The sequence below is a fragment of the Aulonocara sp. 'chitande type north' Nkhata Bay genome, linkage group LG6 (genome assembly GCF_057382095.1).
Source record: "Aulonocara sp. 'chitande type north' Nkhata Bay isolate Kocher_YH1m ecotype deep benthic linkage group LG6, A_spYH_male_GT1.1, whole genome shotgun sequence".
NCBI classification, from domain to species: Eukaryota; Metazoa; Chordata; class Actinopteri; order Cichliformes; family Cichlidae; genus Aulonocara; species Aulonocara sp. 'chitande type north' Nkhata Bay.
The window spans coordinates 18,737,223-18,754,993 of NC_141349.1; the positions used below are offsets into that span (position 1 = coordinate 18,737,223).

Genomic DNA, 17,771 nt, shown 5'->3' on the forward strand with positions numbered 1-17,771 from the left:
TTGTTCTCTTGATCCTACATCGTCACCATGATTGTCACACATGTAATATTTACATTGTCACACAAATGGCCCAAGGAGTTAACATCACATGGTTACTGGTCAGATGTCCTTTATTGGTTAGAAGCTCTGTTTTAAAAATTAAAATCCTGACAATGAGACAGTATTAGAAAGCAAAATTCAGACTCAACTGATCTCTATAAACACGTTACACTTTAATACTTAAGGGATGAAAATGGAGAAAGAATAAGGAAGGTAAAAACCTGCCTTTACTACGAGGGTCTGGGGGAATTACTTCCCCAGAAGGAAAGTGTTACATTTCAAGGTATTACAACTGCGTTCGCAGAAAGCTAATCCTAGCCATCATTATTGTCTATCTGGCTAATGGCAATGCAATTAGGCTCGTCATCAGAACTGTGATGTATGATACACAATGAAACCGCAATACATGGAGATAAGGTGGTTATAGCAACAAAAGCATGAGGGCTGGGCTGGAGCCTATGCCACCTGTCACGGGGTGAAAGGCTGTCTTTTTATGTCAGCCTTGTGATAGATTGCGTTCATGCTCAAATTCACACCTACAGTTAATTTAGAGTTACCAGTTAACCAAACAAACCTGGCTTTGGGAGGAAGTTGGAGTATCTGAAGAGAAGTCACACTGGCATAGCAAGAGTGCCTGTCAGGAACTTTTTATACCAGCAGTAGGATGGCCAGATGTCCCACCTTATGTGGGACCGCACATAATTTTCATACCCTGTCCTTCGTCAGACAACGTCCCACATTTTGATTGGCTCTAGTTAAGTTTCAGTTGTAAGTATTTACCAGCTGTGCTCCCACAAATGGTTGATTTTTGATATACTATGAGACTTTACACCCTAGACATGGCAGAAAGGGGTAAAATTAAACATGCTTATATCTGTTGTTTAAAAAGCTCCATGAGGAGAGAAGTTATGAAGGCTTATGTGCCAAAATATGTTAGAGTTTTAAGAGAACAAAGAGAAAATGCCAAGAATCAGATGACCCGAGATGAGATGAGCAAGAACTTGGCGACAGTGGAAATGAAAACCTCAGTTTAAGCCAGAAGAAAGCTCCGGCAGAAGCAGGCTCTGTTAAATTACTGACTAACCTTGATTTTAAAAGGAAATTAGAATAACACTTATATTATAGTATTGACAACTTATAATGTTATAACTAGTAATTAGCTGGTTTACAGTCCAGTGTAGGTGACTGTATTGCATCTTAATGTTTACTACCTTCCAAAAACCTATATGATTGTGTGAGTAAACAGGAACTTGAACAAACACTTTTTATGTGATAGCAGCACAGCAGACATAAATGTTTGACTTAAGTAGTACATCTTGTTGCATTTGCATATTATTTATACCCATAGATAGACACATAAATAGAAAAAATACCACCATTAACACTGTTAGTAAAGGCTCTTTTGTACCCCGCAGCACGGAAATCCAAGAAGTTGAAGCTGAAGGGAGTCAGCGAGGACCTGCAGGGCTCTAAGGATGGCCAAACTGCTACAGGTGGCGCTGGAGGCTACCTGTCCTCAGAGAAGGAGCTGAATGCCAGTGCTGCCAATGCCCTGGTGCCCCACAGGCCTGGGGTGGTCACACCTTTTCTGCCGCCCTCCATCTGCAGCGTGTTGGAGCTGATTGAGCCCGAAGAAGTGTACTCTGGCTATGACAACTCACAGCCTGACACCACTGACCACCTGCTATCCAGTCTCAACCGCCTGGCTGGAAAGCAGATGGTACGCATGGTGAAATGGGCCAAAGTACTTCCAGGTTAGTGACCATTAGTGCAAGAGGGCTGAAGCCTAAGTGCTGTTTAGGAATGTTTGCTAGAAATGTTTAGGAATGTTGGAAAAGAGTGGAAGCAGTCCTAAAGACATGTGTAAGAGAAGTAGGTTATATGTGCATGGCCTTATAGTTTACTGCTAACAAAAGAATTGATATTCAGTTTTATTTATGGCTGAATCAAAAAAAGTGGTAAGCTGGTAAAAATACCAGCCTAATAAATCAGAGGGGACTCTATATCGTAATTATGAAGAGGGGTTTTAATGAAGATAACACGCCAACATCTTCACTTTTGATCTTTTTCGGATAAAACACTGCCAGTTTTGTCAGAGCACCCAATTTTGATTTTAAATATTAGGTCAGGAAATAATTCTGCGGTGCTTCAACAAGATTAGAGATGAATCCTATTTTACCATTTAATAAAATCAAGATTAGGATTTCTTATAGAAGAAAAAAAAACAAAACTAATTTACATCAGTGTTGCCAGTTGTTATGTGAACAGCTTTCTCATTAATTTTTTCATATACACCAGATTACGGGAAGCTGAGAGAAAATAATGTTTGAGAAGGAATAAACACGTTCCCCTAAAATTCCAGTCAGTGGCAGACATAATGAAAGATGCCTCACAGGTAGCTCTTTGAGCCTGTTTAATTTGCTGTATTGCAAATATTTGATACCTCCACGGTGTCTGCTTGCCATATCCGGACATATAAATAGAAGCCAGACAGAAGGGTCAAAATGAGCACCTTCGACTTTCAGATATGCCCCCTGCCGGCATTCAGTTTACATTTGGATGTGGCAGAGTGACACGCAAGGCAACACGGGCCAGCAATGTCAGTAACAGCAATGTGCCCAGTCTCTTGTTATGTCAGTCATTAAGCACATATACTTTTCTGATGTTAACTTTAAAGCAGCCTGTAAAAACACACACACACACACACACACACACACAGATCAGATGTAACAGTTTAGAGAAGACCCTCATAACGTGATATAAACTGACTAAACGGTGTTGACAGCCAGGCATTTGACATACCTTTCCCACAAATGTTTTCATACAAATCATTGTTTTTGGCAGATTGACACGCATATAGACTGAAATAGTCCCTAAGCCCTGATAAGTCACTTGGGTGTCCTTAGTTGGCCTGTGTGTTTCGGATAAGGAGGGGTTCCTTGCCTGAGTTTGATTGAGAGTTTGGCAAGTTTCCTATTTGAGTCTATTTTTGGAGCTCCGTAGATGGCATGCCAATATCTGGAGGCCTTGTGGGATTTGCATGAAACAAGAATGGGTGAATACTTCCCAGTGGTTATCATGTCTAAATAAAAAACGGGCACAAAACTGCTCGCTGTAGCACAGATACACGCCGCTTAATGCATAGACATGAGTAAACACACGCACGCGCACACACACACGTGCCAGGCTAGATAAAGGCCTCTTTAAGTTGCTGCTTAAGTCCAAATGCGTTAACTCAGTGTTCCTTGCTGCATTTAAAACGTGACGTTGTCTCTGTCTGCTGTGCATGTGTTCATGTGCGCTAGGTTTCCGGAGCCTGCCCATTGAGGACCAAATCACCCTGATCCAGTACTCATGGATGTGTCTGTCCTCCTTTTGCCTCAGCTGGCGCTCCTACAAACACACCAATGGACAGATGCTCTACTTTGCCCCTGACCTCATCTTTAACGAGTAGGTCCACACTTCCATATCTGCAATGTAACGCACGCATGGCTCTCATGTTATTAGATCGTATTGGTCGTAACAGTTAGCAGGTAGCAGTACTGAGACTAAAGGCAGTGAGGAGATATGCCCTTTATCAACCATTTCAGTCATCTATTAAAGACATGAAAAAGCACAATTTGGTTTTTAGAGTAGTTAATTAGTCGATATAGTAATTGAGTGAACAGCCAGGCTTACACTATTAGTGGCTGGTTCTATTTTTAGCCACTCATGAAATGCTAATTTATGCATAAACATAAGGAAGTAAGCAGTGCATTTTGGGTCTGTGCTATTTTAAGCGTTTTATTAAGCCACCCAAAAGCTACTAAAAGGCCACAATGAGGTTTTGTGGTAATGACTTCCCTCTCAGGAAGTCAGGATGTACTTTAAACGAGGTCATAATCTCGCGCCAGATTTCTGGCACTTTACAAGAAAACACGTTTGTACTTTCTGATGGTCCTTTAATTGCATCAGGCACAGACCATCAAAGCCTGGCAAGAGCAGTCAATAGCCCAGTTGATCTGTGTTAATATGTTTGAGCAGGGGAGCAGGCAGAAAGGAAACGTATGCTATATATATGCTATATATATATATTTTCTGATTGGAGCTGCAGTGCGTGGCCATTGATGAATTGAATGTTGTAGAATTAATCAAAGGGGAGAACGGTAACTTCTCTAGGCAGCCTGCTGTAGAGGAGCATGTTCAGTCAGAGGCTGCTTTAAAAGCTCCCAACTAATAGCTTGTATAAGTCAATGTCACTGGGTCAGTTTGTCCCAAATAAATAAATACAGAGACACAAACAACCAAATAGGAGCACAAACTCTTTCGTGCAACACAGCTACAGTAAAAGCCCCTTTTTTTTGGGACCTCCATGTTGTATCACTGTGTGCTTAGCTCACATCCTGAGTTTCATTTAGCGCCAAATGAGACACAGTAGGTTAGGAATTGTGTTTCCTACTTTGAAATCAGTTTTAGGGGGAAAATCTTACGCTGTGATAGAAACCGAATGGTTCATGTGACACATTCAGCTCTGAATAAGTCCTAACACAGAGAAAAGATGTTTAAAAAAAACGAATAGCACGAGTATAATGAATGATTATTAATCATTTATATATAAATATGCATATATATATATACATACATATATATACTTTGCAGTTGCTGTGTTGGTTTCTATACAGCAGCCTTTCCCTTTGACAGATGCGCCTGGTATTAAGCTTGACAGAGCAGAGGAGATGTAGACTGGCTGTTGGTGGTGGCCTGGATGTTGGTCACATGCTTGCTGCTCTATCAGGGCAGCCTGGATGTCACTGCCATCCCCGTTGATTCTTTCTGAGCGAAGGTGTGTGTGCGTGTTTGTTGTTGTTTTGAGGTCAAATATGGGTACACAGTTTGTCCATAACTTTTCGAGCTCCGGTCAGTCTTCAGGGCAGAGGACGGTGTCCACTTGTTTCTATAGCAACAAAGTGCTTATTGGCCTAGGGCATTAAAGCGTTTATTGAGCACCCTGTCCCCTCACTTAGCTGTCTGCAATTGAGTCTAAATACAGCAAGCATGGATGTTCATTTTACATTAAAAGCTATGTACATCTGTCAAATTTTGTCCATTATTATCAGTAAATTCCCGAGTCAGATCACATCACTTGCCCTAGATTCAAACATTATAATTATAGAGTGCAAACAGTTGCTTTTACTTTGTAAAAATGTGGAAACTGCATGCATCATAGATTTATAAAAATTATTCTGCTTATAGCTGTTAATGTATGAGGTGGCTGTGGCTCGGGAGGTAGAGCATAGAAGGTTGGTGGTTCAGTACCTGGTTGCTCCAGTCTGCATGATAAAGTGTCTTTGGGCAAAATGCTGAGTTACCCGTGTTGCTCCTGATCTGTTCTTCAGAGTGTGAATGTTCGATATAAAGCACTTAGATAAAATTTAAAAAGTGCTTGTGTGAATGGATAACTGTGGCATGTCGCATAAAGCACATCTCAGATAGAGTAAAACAGTGCTTTATAATCCATCCATTACCATATTATATTTTTGGTTTCCTTTCTATTTATCTAACTTACTACTTTCATTTGAATTTAAATTTTGAACACGGGCGAACAGTTTAACTGCTCAAAAACATACCTAAAGTCAAACAGCTGATCTAAACTTCTCTTTATTCTTTGTTATCAAGTGTTCACGACTCATTGTGCATCCTTAGTGTGTAAAACTGTAGCCAGTGGTACAGCGTTATTTAAACTGTGCCACTGATCCCGTGGCTGCTCAGCTGTCAATCAAACACATATAAGCGTCCTCCCAATGAGCCCTTGTGATGCATCTGCAAAGACCCTTTTGTGAACTTTTAAATTATATTAACAAAGTTTTTGAGGAATTATGTTGACATTGATATTTGAGAGTTTGAAAAAAGAGAACACTAATTGTGATTTCATTTCAATTCTAAATGATTCCTTTGTCCTTCTCTTGTGAGCTTTTTGGGAGCTTCTCGCAGCTGAAGGAGACTCTGAACTCTCCTTTCTCCTCAGTCTTGTGCTTCTTCCTTTTTTGCCTTAGAAACAGAGAAAGAAAAGGAAACCGAGTGAGAAGAAGACAGACACACAGAGATACAGAGAAATTGGAAAGCGAGAGGGAAGGAGAGAGATTGCTGCTGTCTTCTTTTTTCTCCTCCTTCTTCTTCTTCTTCTGCTTCTTCCTTCCCCAACACCAGGCGCTCATTTTGGGCAGTGATTCAGCAAAATTGATTTCAGGAAGGGAGTGAGTGAGCGCGAGAGAGAGAGAGGTAGCGATAGAGAAAACGTGTGGAGACTTTAGAAACTCCAGCCCAAAGTTGTATCAAATGATATTACACCGCACTTTGCGAAACTGCTCACATACACGGCACTGCACAGCGGGGAAGCGGGCGTGCTCAGACGTCACAGTTTATCAGTTACTTAGCGAAGCCGACAGCTGCACAGTAAATACTGTAAAGGCGTTGCGTGTCTTTTTTTTTTGTGCTTTAATGGGAATATTATGCACCCATTTCCAATCGGCTGCTCCCGGTCCCCCCTACATAATATTACATGTAGTTGTTATCAGAATAAGTCTCCGCCCGCGCTGCCTGTGTAATGATGTGGTGTCACTGCATTGTGGTTAAAAGTCCAACCTCTTTCAAGTCAAGGCGCACCACTTGCATTTAATTACTGTAGTCCTGATGCGGTGGTGATTTATAGCAGAGTGAAGTGGCATCCAAAGCCAGAGAATCTGTGGCATCTGCAGAGAGTGTTTCTGATTGGCTTGTGCTTTATCTCTTCTAGTGTTTCTTGCTTTCCTGTTTTTTTGTCCCGTTTCTTTGTGTGTGTGTGTGTGTGTGTGTGTGTGTGTGTGTGTGTGTGTGTGTGTGTGTGTGTGTGTGTGTGTGTGTGTGTGAGTGTGAGAGAGAGAGTTGTGTAACATACCCAAGATGATTTTAGCGATAAAATGTGTGTGAAAGAGAAGGGGAGTGAGACAAATCAACGCAACTGGTGTATTTTTGACACTCTGGTGCACAGGCACTGATGCTGATTGGTAAGCATGCACATGCGTACTTAACATATGTTTATGTGTGCCATTTCTGCCAACATGGATGTGTTTGGAATTACACACAATTTTTCAAATGTGTTTTTTTTTTTTATGGGGATTGGGGTTAGATACGGGGTCTGCTGTAGTCTGCCGCAGCTTTGGAAAACTGGTGCATCTGTGCTGTGAGACCGTACGCAGCGCTCTGCAATCTGCAATCTGGGGGGATTTGGTATTCTGGTCTTAGCCCAGACTGGAAGGATCCTCCTCTGCACTGTGTGGAAACACTGTTTCACTGGACTGAACTAGTTTTGGTAGGAACAGAGCGAGGAAGCCTGTTAGTGAGTTAGTATCGACAAAAATAAATAAATAAATAAATAGAAAATAACCAGTGAATGAACTGAGAATAAATGTGAGCCTGTACTGGGGAAAGGAGTGTAACAGAACACCGACACAGTTGCTAGTTATTAATTTCTTTTTTTTTCTGCCTGTCTCTCTTCAGGGAGCGCATGCAGCAGTCGGCCATGTACGACCTGTGTCTGGGCATGAGGCAGGTGAGCCAGGAGTTTGTGCGACTGCAGCTAACCTACGACGAGTTCCTCTCCATGAAGGTCCTCCTGCTTCTCAGCACAGGTAAGCAGTGGACTGGAAACCTGCACGGCTCTTATTTATTCTCCACTTACACACCTGGCTATCATAGACTCCACACTAATAATCGAGCCATCTGTTCAGAACCACTTCGGACCTTCCTAGTACCTCGCAACACCTGCCACATTTCATGTGCGTGACTCAGCATTCAAACCGTAGGGTCCCGGCTTCCAACATTTCCGCTGATGCCAAAAGTGCCCAGATGAGATGAATCCGATGTTTTGTGAACCCGGCAATGCTGACGGGCATCTAACACTTTCTTTGTACTGCACTGTTTCGTTGGTGCTTTCAACAGCGTTATATAATACAGATGGACAAATCCCAAATCTCTTTGTTTTCATTTTATGTTGTGACCTAAAAAAAACCTCCCTCATATTTAAGGATAGTGAGTGTAGCTTTAGCAGAATCAGACTAAGAACAGTCAGCGTATGTCATTGTTGCGATATAAATCCCCCCTCGCTAACTTTAGGATCACAATTAAAGGCGTCATGATGTGGATTGCTACAGCCTGAGTCAAACTGCTTCTTCTTAACCAAAAAGGTTGCCATCTCACAAAGGAAACGTGGCGATGAGGTGTTGTCTGTTCAGTTTCACCACACACCTTCGAGACACCGTTGGCAGTATCTGCCTTCCTGGCGCCCACGGTTCAATTCTTAGTAATTCTTCAACAGAGACAAAGAGTGTGAAAAATAGACTTGGTGTTGCAGGCACCTGTGGCAAAATGCAATGTATGCAAAATGAAAGAGAGATGGTGTCATTTCTCGGTTGTGCTCTGGTTTATTTTCCGTTGCTGCTTTTTTTGTTGTTTTGCCAAGGATTAACACTCGTGCCGCTCAGTACTGAGGGTCTCACTGTGATACCACCTCACACACACCACCACTACAGCCTCACAGAGAAGATACGTTGGACCAAGTTGCTCAACTGGAAACCAAAAGTAGCCTCTGTTTTTTCTTTTCACTATGACAACAGAGTGAGTGGCTGTGGTCAAGTCAATGGTAGCAGTCTATCAAAACGTTACTGTCCACACACACACACACACACACACACACACACACACACACACACACTAGAATTAATGAAAAGGTAAACACAAAGCTTTAAATCACACCAGAGACCTGATGCAGTCTTGCATTTGTCTGTGTAGGGTGTCGATAGATGTGCCACATTCAGAAGGGCACAGAAAGGCTGTAGTGAGCAATCTCATGTTTCCATATAAAAAACTTGGAGGGTTTTTATTTTTATTTTTACTGGACAAATTTATTTATTTAAATGAAAACTTTTTCAAAAACTTTCAATTAAGTACATCTACTAAAATACTTAGAAATCCTGATAAAGTTGTACATTTTATATTCATATTTTCAGTGCTTGGGTTTTTTCTGAAATACAAGGAAGCTTTGGTGCCTGTAATGACTTCTCTCTTTACACAGCAGGGACACAGTAAATGTCAATAGCGCAAAGAAAGTGTAGCCCACATTTCTTCAGGTTGTACCGAATAATTTTGATCCAGCGGGAATGCTAATATTACTAAACTGTATTTCTATAGCACCTTTTAAAACTGGAGTTAGGTGGCTGGCAGAAGTTACAAAAATTAGAAACAACAAAATGAGAACATTTACACTAGATAGACCATAATGTGTTATACAAAAGCAGGCTATGACGCGAGACAAAGTTTGATTTTTGAAACTGAAGGGCTGATTGAGCACTTTGAATGCTTTAAGTAGAGCCTTTAAGTCTTATCGACTTATTGTCTTAACATTTTTAAGTTATATCGATACAGATATGTGTTGTTTTTAAATCGCTAAGCATAAACAGATTTCCCAGTTATTTATGAGTCCTTGCTAAGATAATGTGAGAGTTCAGTTTAAAAATAATCTTGTTTTATTGCCACAACAAGACGTGGATGACCGTTTTATGCCCGTCCCGACTCTGCCCAGACCAGCTGATTGTTGGGTTTGTTGAAAACATTTGTTGCCAACAGGGAAGTTGCAGGGTGCAAATTATGCAACATCAACCCTCATAACATGGTTCAACTTTGTTTCTCCCATCTCTTTATCTAGCACAACACAAACGATATATATATATATATATATATATATATATATATATATATATATATATATATATATATATATAAAAACCAGACATCTGTGAGCATGAGCAACAACTCTAGTTTTGTTTGTGTTTCACTTCTAATTGCTGTTGCTATATATGTGTCACGATTGTGTACACATACTTTATAGCATGACATATATGAAGATATGTTTAACATGTTTTAAACGTGTCTTTCCGTTGCCTTGACTTGACTCTTTTTTCTTTAACTTATTTAATTTTTTAGATATGCACATAGCTAATATCAGTTGAGCTCGAGCTTTAAGCCCTGAGTGTGGAAACTGTGACAGCTCCTGATTCTCTGATCTGACAGCCTGGGTGCAGAATAAGAGGTTAAGAGTTCTGAAATATAAAGCAGAAAGATATTATGCAGCGATTTCCAAGAAATTGATATGTCCTTAAATTAGATTCTGTCACAATTGGGTAGCCGATTTAGTTCTGGAGTACTCTGTTTATGAGTGTTTATGAGTGGCCTTGCTGCCGTGCTTTGCACCAACTGTAAACTGGCAGCTGCAGCATCATTTTAAGCATCTATACTCTATTTAATATACTTATATACTTATATACTTAGTTAAGCGAGTAGTGAATACTTTGAATTTCATTAAAGTGTTTTTTTTAAGTATTGAATGGAAGGGAAGGGAAGTCTACAAGTATTTTAAACATGCACTGTACTGCGATGTAGCAGAGGAAGGCCGATTTTGGCTCTATAGCTCAGCGACATATGGAAGAACAAATGTGAAAGCGTTTCTCTGAATATGAACTCTGAAAGAAGGAGAGCTCTAACTGGACTTTAACAATGTGGATGTCAGAAGAGAAGAAGGAGCAAGGCGATGCGGAGAGAATGAGAAACCAAAGACGGGAAAGTTCGATTTAAAGAGTGAAAACACTCTTTGGAGTTGACGGAGCAAGGGTTGGTGAGAAAGAGACAGGTGCACAGCTATGGGGAGAAAGAAAGCGAAGACAAAGGGAGTGGTGGGATGGCGGAGCTAGTCCTTCTGTTGCCGCGGCCTCCCTCTCCCTCTCCTCACTGGTCCTCTGGAAGTTTTCCAGAGAGCCCTGCTGTACTTAATAAAGGCCAGTCAAGCACCAGGCATTGCTCCAAGACCTGCTATTTTTCTCCACTTCCTTGAAACCCGGGCTAGAATTTTGAAAGCGAGGGTGTGGATAAAAGAAAGTGGGATGCAGAATCAAAACAGGGAATTTAAGATGCTTCACAGTTAGCTTAGTCTGCTGCAGTTATTGGATTTAGTCAAAATATAACATTCAAAAATGAGGGAAGGGGAGGGAAGAAAATAATCATTCAATGCTTCGTCTTTCATGTCTGTACTGTACGGAGGTTTGGCAGAGCACTTGTGGGTAATTTCAAAAAAAGGAGCAGTCTATTGCAGGATTTTCTGAGGCGCTGTAGGAGGCTCACTTAGTTACCATCATTCAGATATAATACTCGGGCCTTGTGGAAGGAGTAGCGGGAGAAATGTTTACAGAGGAGGTGTCAGAACTTGTCAGCTGAGCAAGTACTACATAGTCACCGAGTTTGCGAGTGCCTTTAGGCTGCTTTGCAAAAGGGAATGTGTGCGCTGCATGGAGAGAGAATAAACGAGTGAAACAGACATGCGAAAAGGGATAAAGGGAAAAGAGACAAGGGCTGTTATTCCTCTGTGACCTTGGCTAAGGTTTCAGTCAGCCCGCGGTGTCTCATGACCCTGTTTGGATTCAGTACAGTAGCAGCGGCCTGCTTGAACCGGTTATGCTCCTCACCTCTACAAAGATGTAGATAAAGTTGATGATCTCAGTCATTTGTTTCCTTTGCAAACCGTCATCTTGCTTCTCTCCAAAATGGCTCCGGAGCCTCATTCCAGATGGGACAAGTGTGTGTGTGTGTGTGTGTGTGTGTGTGTGTGTGTGTGCGGAGCTGAAGTGGTTACAATCTCAAATACTGTGTCAAATACTGTGTTCCTTTTATTGCAGCTGGTTATTTTTCTGTTGCATAATCTTTTAATAAATATTTATTGTCATTCAGCACTTTCACCTGCTTTATATTGCAGTCATAATCAGGACTAGCTGCAAACTTGGTTACTATCAGGAAGTAAATCAAAACTAAGAGCCACCCTGTCAGTTAGGCATGTAGCTACCGAGAGCAGGAAGCTGCACGTAGTTTGGCGAAACGCATGGTAAGAGCATCTTCTCTCGGCATTAGATATGCGCTGCTTCCTTTGAAACACATTAAGAAAAAGAGCTGTTCGGTGGTTGCGGTGCACACGGTGCAGCGTCTTAACTCCCAAAAAAGAAATGCAGCCCAGTTGAAGGTGCTCTCGACCTGCAGCAAAAATCAATTTGACATCATTTATAGTGGTATAAATGCCCTATTTCAGGGCCGGTCATGGTGCCGCCCCTGAATGCCAGGTCAGTTTCTAATCAGGGTGTATGTGGGTCAGTGGGAGAAAAACAAAAGGTCCAAATGCGACCAAGGGTTTTAGCACATTCTCATCATGTCAGCCATGAAATCAGCACAGAAATCACAGCACCAGGGTACAATCTGTTTTCTGGAGGTGATTGTACCTAAAAGTATGATGAAAAGAATTACATAGAAAGAGACAAGAAGGAGCACACACACACCAAAATACATACTCTCAAAGATCTGTTTTAAAAAACCTGCAATTTTGACTGACAAGATGCCGGCTTTGCCTGTGGCTGTTCACTCTGCAGAATTCAAACAAGCCCTATCAGCTGATCGTTGTTGCTAAAGTTCATATAAGATGCTTGGAGCTTGAGGCCAGCAACGTGTTCCTATTGAACATGTTTCAGTAGGTAATTAGGTAATTATTAACTAGCAACAGGTCATTAACAAGATTTGGTAGGAAAAAAAGAGCCGTTCTGAGAGGCTGACAGTGTTTCAGATAATGAGGGGTTCACCAGTGTGTAAAGACTGTGTGGTCATGTAGTTAAAAAATACAATTTTTCAAAATAAAAATTGTAAAGAATTTGGGGGGGATGTCATTTACAGTGCATAATATTGTAAAACGATTAAAAGAAACTGAATAAATCTCTATATGCAAGTGACAAAGATGACAACCGGTATTAAATGGCCATGATCTCTGAGCCCTTAGTCACCAGTGTATTAGAAACACATAATTCTGTAGCAGAAATCACTGTATGACCTAAGCAACATATTTTTGTCTGTGCATTCACAAAACCCATCATGTAAAAGAAAACACACACACATGTATATTTATATAAAGATCCAGAAACACTTCATTTCTGGTCCTGAGCTAAATTAAGAAGGACTGAAGTGAAACAGAAAACTGTCATTTGGTTTGATATAAAAAATTGTTTAATTCTTTGTGAAAATAACAGATGCTGCATCCTCCAGGCTAAACAGGAGATGAACCATCTGGTTTATGAATGACTGTGTAGTTCAAAAGCCAGTGATGGTGGAACAGAGTTAATTATTGCCCTTACCATGTGTAACTTGCACATCTGCGAAGGCACCATTAATACTGACATATTTTAGAAATATCAAAATCAACGTGTCATTTTCAAAACACACTCGACCTTCTAGCAGCTTTTATGTTGTATTCATTTGAGGCCTTACTGTGTTGTAAAGCATCATTTTTTGATTTTGGCTTTAGGAAAACTAAAGATGTTGCCTCAAAGAGCACACCTGATTTTTAAGCTTTGAGAGGTGAGATGTGTCTTTGTATGGCAGCAGCAGAATGTTATTTAAGAGGTTTAGCAGGCATGCATACAGTCATGTGAATAAGAAAAAAATAAGCAGAACAGCTTAGGTTTCCAAGGTTGCATCCAAACAAACCACAAGGTTTCTCAAACGGTGTCATTTGGACAGACAAGACTAAAGTAGAGATGTTTGGCCAACGTCCACTGTGCAACATTTGGTGAAACCATCAGCACAAACACCTCATGCCAACTGTCAAGCACGGTAGTGGAGGAGTGATGATTTGGGCTTGTTTTGGATCCATAGGTCCCGAGCACCTTATAGTTGTTCTCCTGTAGTATAAGTATTCTAGAGTCAAATATGAGGCCATCTGTCCAACAGCTATAGGTTGGCCTAGACTGGGTCATGCAGCAGATCAAGGTGTCCAAGTCCGGACCTCAACCCTGATAACAGTCCTGTGGTGGGACTTCAAGTTATTGCTGCTTAAGATGCTTCTACAAATTGTTGAGTCATGGGTTGTACTCAGTATTGCGCACACCGCTTTTGTAGTTTTTGCTTACTTGTGTTAAATAAGTAATGGCACAGTGAAATATGTTGTGTTGTTTTTGTTCATCTCAGATTGTATTCAAATCATTTTAGCTGGGAAGGCCTTGAGGCAACTGCTGTTGTGATTTGGTGCTATATAAATCAAATTGAATTGAACTGAATAGCTCGTTTTCTAAAACCCCAGGATGTACTGCTTTTTTTTATGTATCCATGACATGATCCTTTGCACAGGTGGGAAGACGGAGTGAGACAAAATGATACTGTAGATGTTTAAATGGATCTTCGTGGTGTAATTACTGTGGGGTTTTTTTTTTTTTTTCATTATTATCTAGATTTCTAATAGACCAGTTTTTAACTCTAAGTGCCACAATCCAAGTCATTATTATGAGAATGAAAGGTTGACGTTATTTAATAGCTCCGGGCGCCGAACGTTGCGCTTAATAAATTAGGTTTGGCTACCAAAATTATTAGACCCTTTAAATTACATAAGCACCATTGTTTCCTTTTCTGCTCTCACTGTTTCTGAGATAACTTTGAATCAATGCCTTTCACTATATCTGTCATCCTTCATGAACCAGCTGCTACACATGGAAACTAATTACTACTTGAAATGGTGAAAGTGGTTGTAATGAGTTGCTAAATAGGCTCAGGTCAACAGCACAGGAAAAATGTGCAAAAACAGGCTACTGTGTGGGTTTCAGAGCATAATTCACTAAGCACCTCTAATTACCCTTAACACAGTTGCACATTAAAGGAACATACCGCGGGATGTGCATGGCTTAGCCCATTACCTGCAAATCATATTTAACACGCATGTTCCAGACATTTTTAAAATGCGTCAAATGTTTCAGCACGACAGGAAAATCAATTCAGAAACATGCGAGACAGGAAAACAGTCACAGTTAATTAGTAATGTGCTTTGTTTTGAGCGGAGTTACTATGAATGGTTAAAAACAAAAAAACAACTTCCCTTTTGGTGTTTTCAAGAATTCTCAAACAGCTAAGAATGAATGCTGTAAAAACCACAACCCGACCAACATTGGATTGGTTTTTTTGCGGGGGGGGGGGACAAAATGAGTTGCATGTGAAAGACGGATGTTGTCGTGTCAACCGCTGATTACTAAAGCTGTTTTTACAACCTCAAGATGAGCTTTTTTTTTCTATCACCATCGTAGCTTTTGAGAAACCACCCATCACACGGGGGTGGATCTGACTGTGAAACTGCATGCTCAATGGCTGATGACTCGTCATTCACACGGTGAAGAGTACCTTACTTTATCCTCCTTTTTCACTCTACTGGCTATCATCATTTACAAAGTGATCTCCATGTTTTACTCAGTAACACTTAAAACTAGTGATTGATGTCAGCACAAAAGTGCTTACTGAGGTCACGGTGACTGGGAGCGGAGGAGCGGGGAATCTCTTTGCAGCTAGTGGAGTTGCCCCCTACTGGTCATTAAGAAGAATGCAGGTTTAGAAACTTTCACGTTGGCTAACAGCATGTGATTGACAAGTCAGCAGCCAATGAGCTGGAGGTTTCACAGTCACATCCACCCCTCCTCATCACATATGTTTTTTGAAGCTAAAATGGCAATAGTGAAAACGCTAACCTCAAATTGAGTCTTCACAAACCACCGGATGGTTCATGGTAGCTATGTCCATCTTTATGCCTGCAACCTGTTTCCATCTTTTATATACAGTTTGTTGGCCATTACTGATTACAGTAGCAGCAGTATTGTAAACAGTGGAGTTGGAGCCACAATTACAAGATGAGCCCATTTTAAATTACTTCAGGCATCTATTTGTAATACTTGTGTTTTCTAAAAAAAATAAAACTCTATGTGTGAGTTGTCTTATGTTTATGAGTGAAAATGTGGATAACTACGTTTTTCTAATGTGGGATTGACTTTTACTATTTAAAAGACCCCTGTTTTTGACTACTTTTATAACGAATACAGAAGTAATATAAAGAAAACCAACACTGTCACCCAACAGTCCTGATCATTACTTTAACACATTGCCCTCACTGTTTTAAAATACAACCACAGATGACAAATTGAACATTAACTTGCTCTTCAGATTGCTGTTTTTTAAAACCAACCCTACAGCCCACTGAATATTTATTGTGATAACACCATTAATTATCTGAAAAGCATTCAGCAGCTCTCAGCGTAGCCCAGATAGAGCACAATAGAGACACATTAGGCGAATATTTCTTCCTGTATATGTCTAATGGAATCGCAGGCTTGGCTGTTCAGTACGAAGTCCCCTGCAGTCATGTCAAAACGGCTAACAGGTTTAAGTAGAGAAGTCTGCACTGTTTAGTCCTCATTGCTAGTATTGGGTCATTAAAATTTAAATCGTTTCAAATAATTGTTGTACAGTCATTGCATCCATATCAATGACGTAATGATTTGTCTGATTCCCAGTTCCCAAAGAGGGTCTGAAGAACCAGGCGGCGTTCGAGGAGATGAGGGTTAATTACATTAAAGAGCTCCGGCGTTCGGTGGGAAAAGCAACCAACAACTCCGGCCAAACCTGGCAGCGCTTCTTCCAGCTCACCAAGCTGCTGGACGCCATGCATGATGTAAGTACCCTTGACCCCCCCTCCCCCCCTTTGCCAGTTGCATACAGTACTGCCTTCCCTTGGCAGTCTAGTTATGCACTTTAGGGCTCTGATACAACTGGAAATGTTCTCAGTGAAATGGCAAAATAGTGGATTTGGATAATGTGTTTACTTAGCAGTTCAATGGTGCCGTGGCTTGGAATAAGGATTATTACATCCCATTTTCTCCCTGAGGGAAGGTTATTTTGGAAAAGGCAGTGATGAGGCTCGTATTGGTGAATGGAACAAAAGGGGATCGATATCAGCTTGCAGTTTATTGAAGTTCACACTGGTCACCATAGCAAATGTGCAAAATGAGGTTTTTTTTGTTTTTTTTAAATGCATGTGTCAACAAGTGCGTGGGAGAATGACAGTGTAGGCACAGCCTCTGGAGGTGAGCGTTAGCAAGAGAGAGCAGTCATAGAGATTCAACGACCCTAATGACTGAGTGAATGGGGTTAGTGCTGGGCAGATGACCCTTCTTTTAAAGAAGGGCTGCCCAGACAAAAATCAGTGGTGCCCCCAAGTGGTAAAGACAATCAGTGAAATTCAGTTGCAGTTTACACACAGTTAAAAAATATACATGTACAGTACTGTGTGAAAGTATTGCGTCTTTATATTTTGCTTCCAAGGAGTCAGACTTTCTTGCAATTTTTTAAAGTGGTCTTAAGCAATTGTTCTCCAGGCTTTCTGAACTTCCTTTATTGGCTGCTTTTTCACTCATTTTCAGTCGGTACAAGAAGCGGACTGAAAATGAGTGTACCTGTGAATAATTCAAGTGTAAAACACAAGAGATGAACCAGTTTGAGGTGTATCCTTAGGCGCTGTCATGAAGCCATTCTCAATGAAAGGAAACAGATTACACTTTCAGCACGTGTGATGAAGAGATGAATCCAAATATGACATTAATGGTTAAAGTCATCAGTATATATAGAGAAAGTTAAGAGAATGGGCCCAGCCATGGTTTTGGACTGCATTAGAGCCAGTGGTGTTGGGAATCTTGTCAAAATGTATGGAATTCCAAACTCAGAAAAGTGGAATCGTTTTTCTAGCTAAATATAAAGAAATTAGGGGTGGCTTAAGACTTTTGCACAACGTTGGTAAGTAGGAAATAATTTAGAATTTAGAAAATAAAGTG

At 40.8% G+C, this 17,771-nt stretch overlaps 1 protein-coding gene across 1 annotated transcript in view; it reads left to right on the forward strand.

The window, feature by feature from the left end:
- Nucleotides 1–17,771, forward strand: part of nr3c2 (nuclear receptor subfamily 3, group C, member 2) — an 84,680-nt gene that overhangs the window by 66,157 nt on the left and 752 nt on the right. Inside the window, exons 6-9 of the mRNA XM_086295395.1 lie at nt 1,455–1,793; nt 3,345–3,489; nt 7,555–7,685; nt 16,458–16,615. Of these exons, the coding sequence (XP_086151521.1) occupies nt 1,455–1,793; nt 3,345–3,489; nt 7,555–7,685; nt 16,458–16,615 (773 nt within the window). The remainder of the gene's footprint in view (nt 1–1,454; nt 1,794–3,344; nt 3,490–7,554; nt 7,686–16,457; nt 16,616–17,771) is intronic.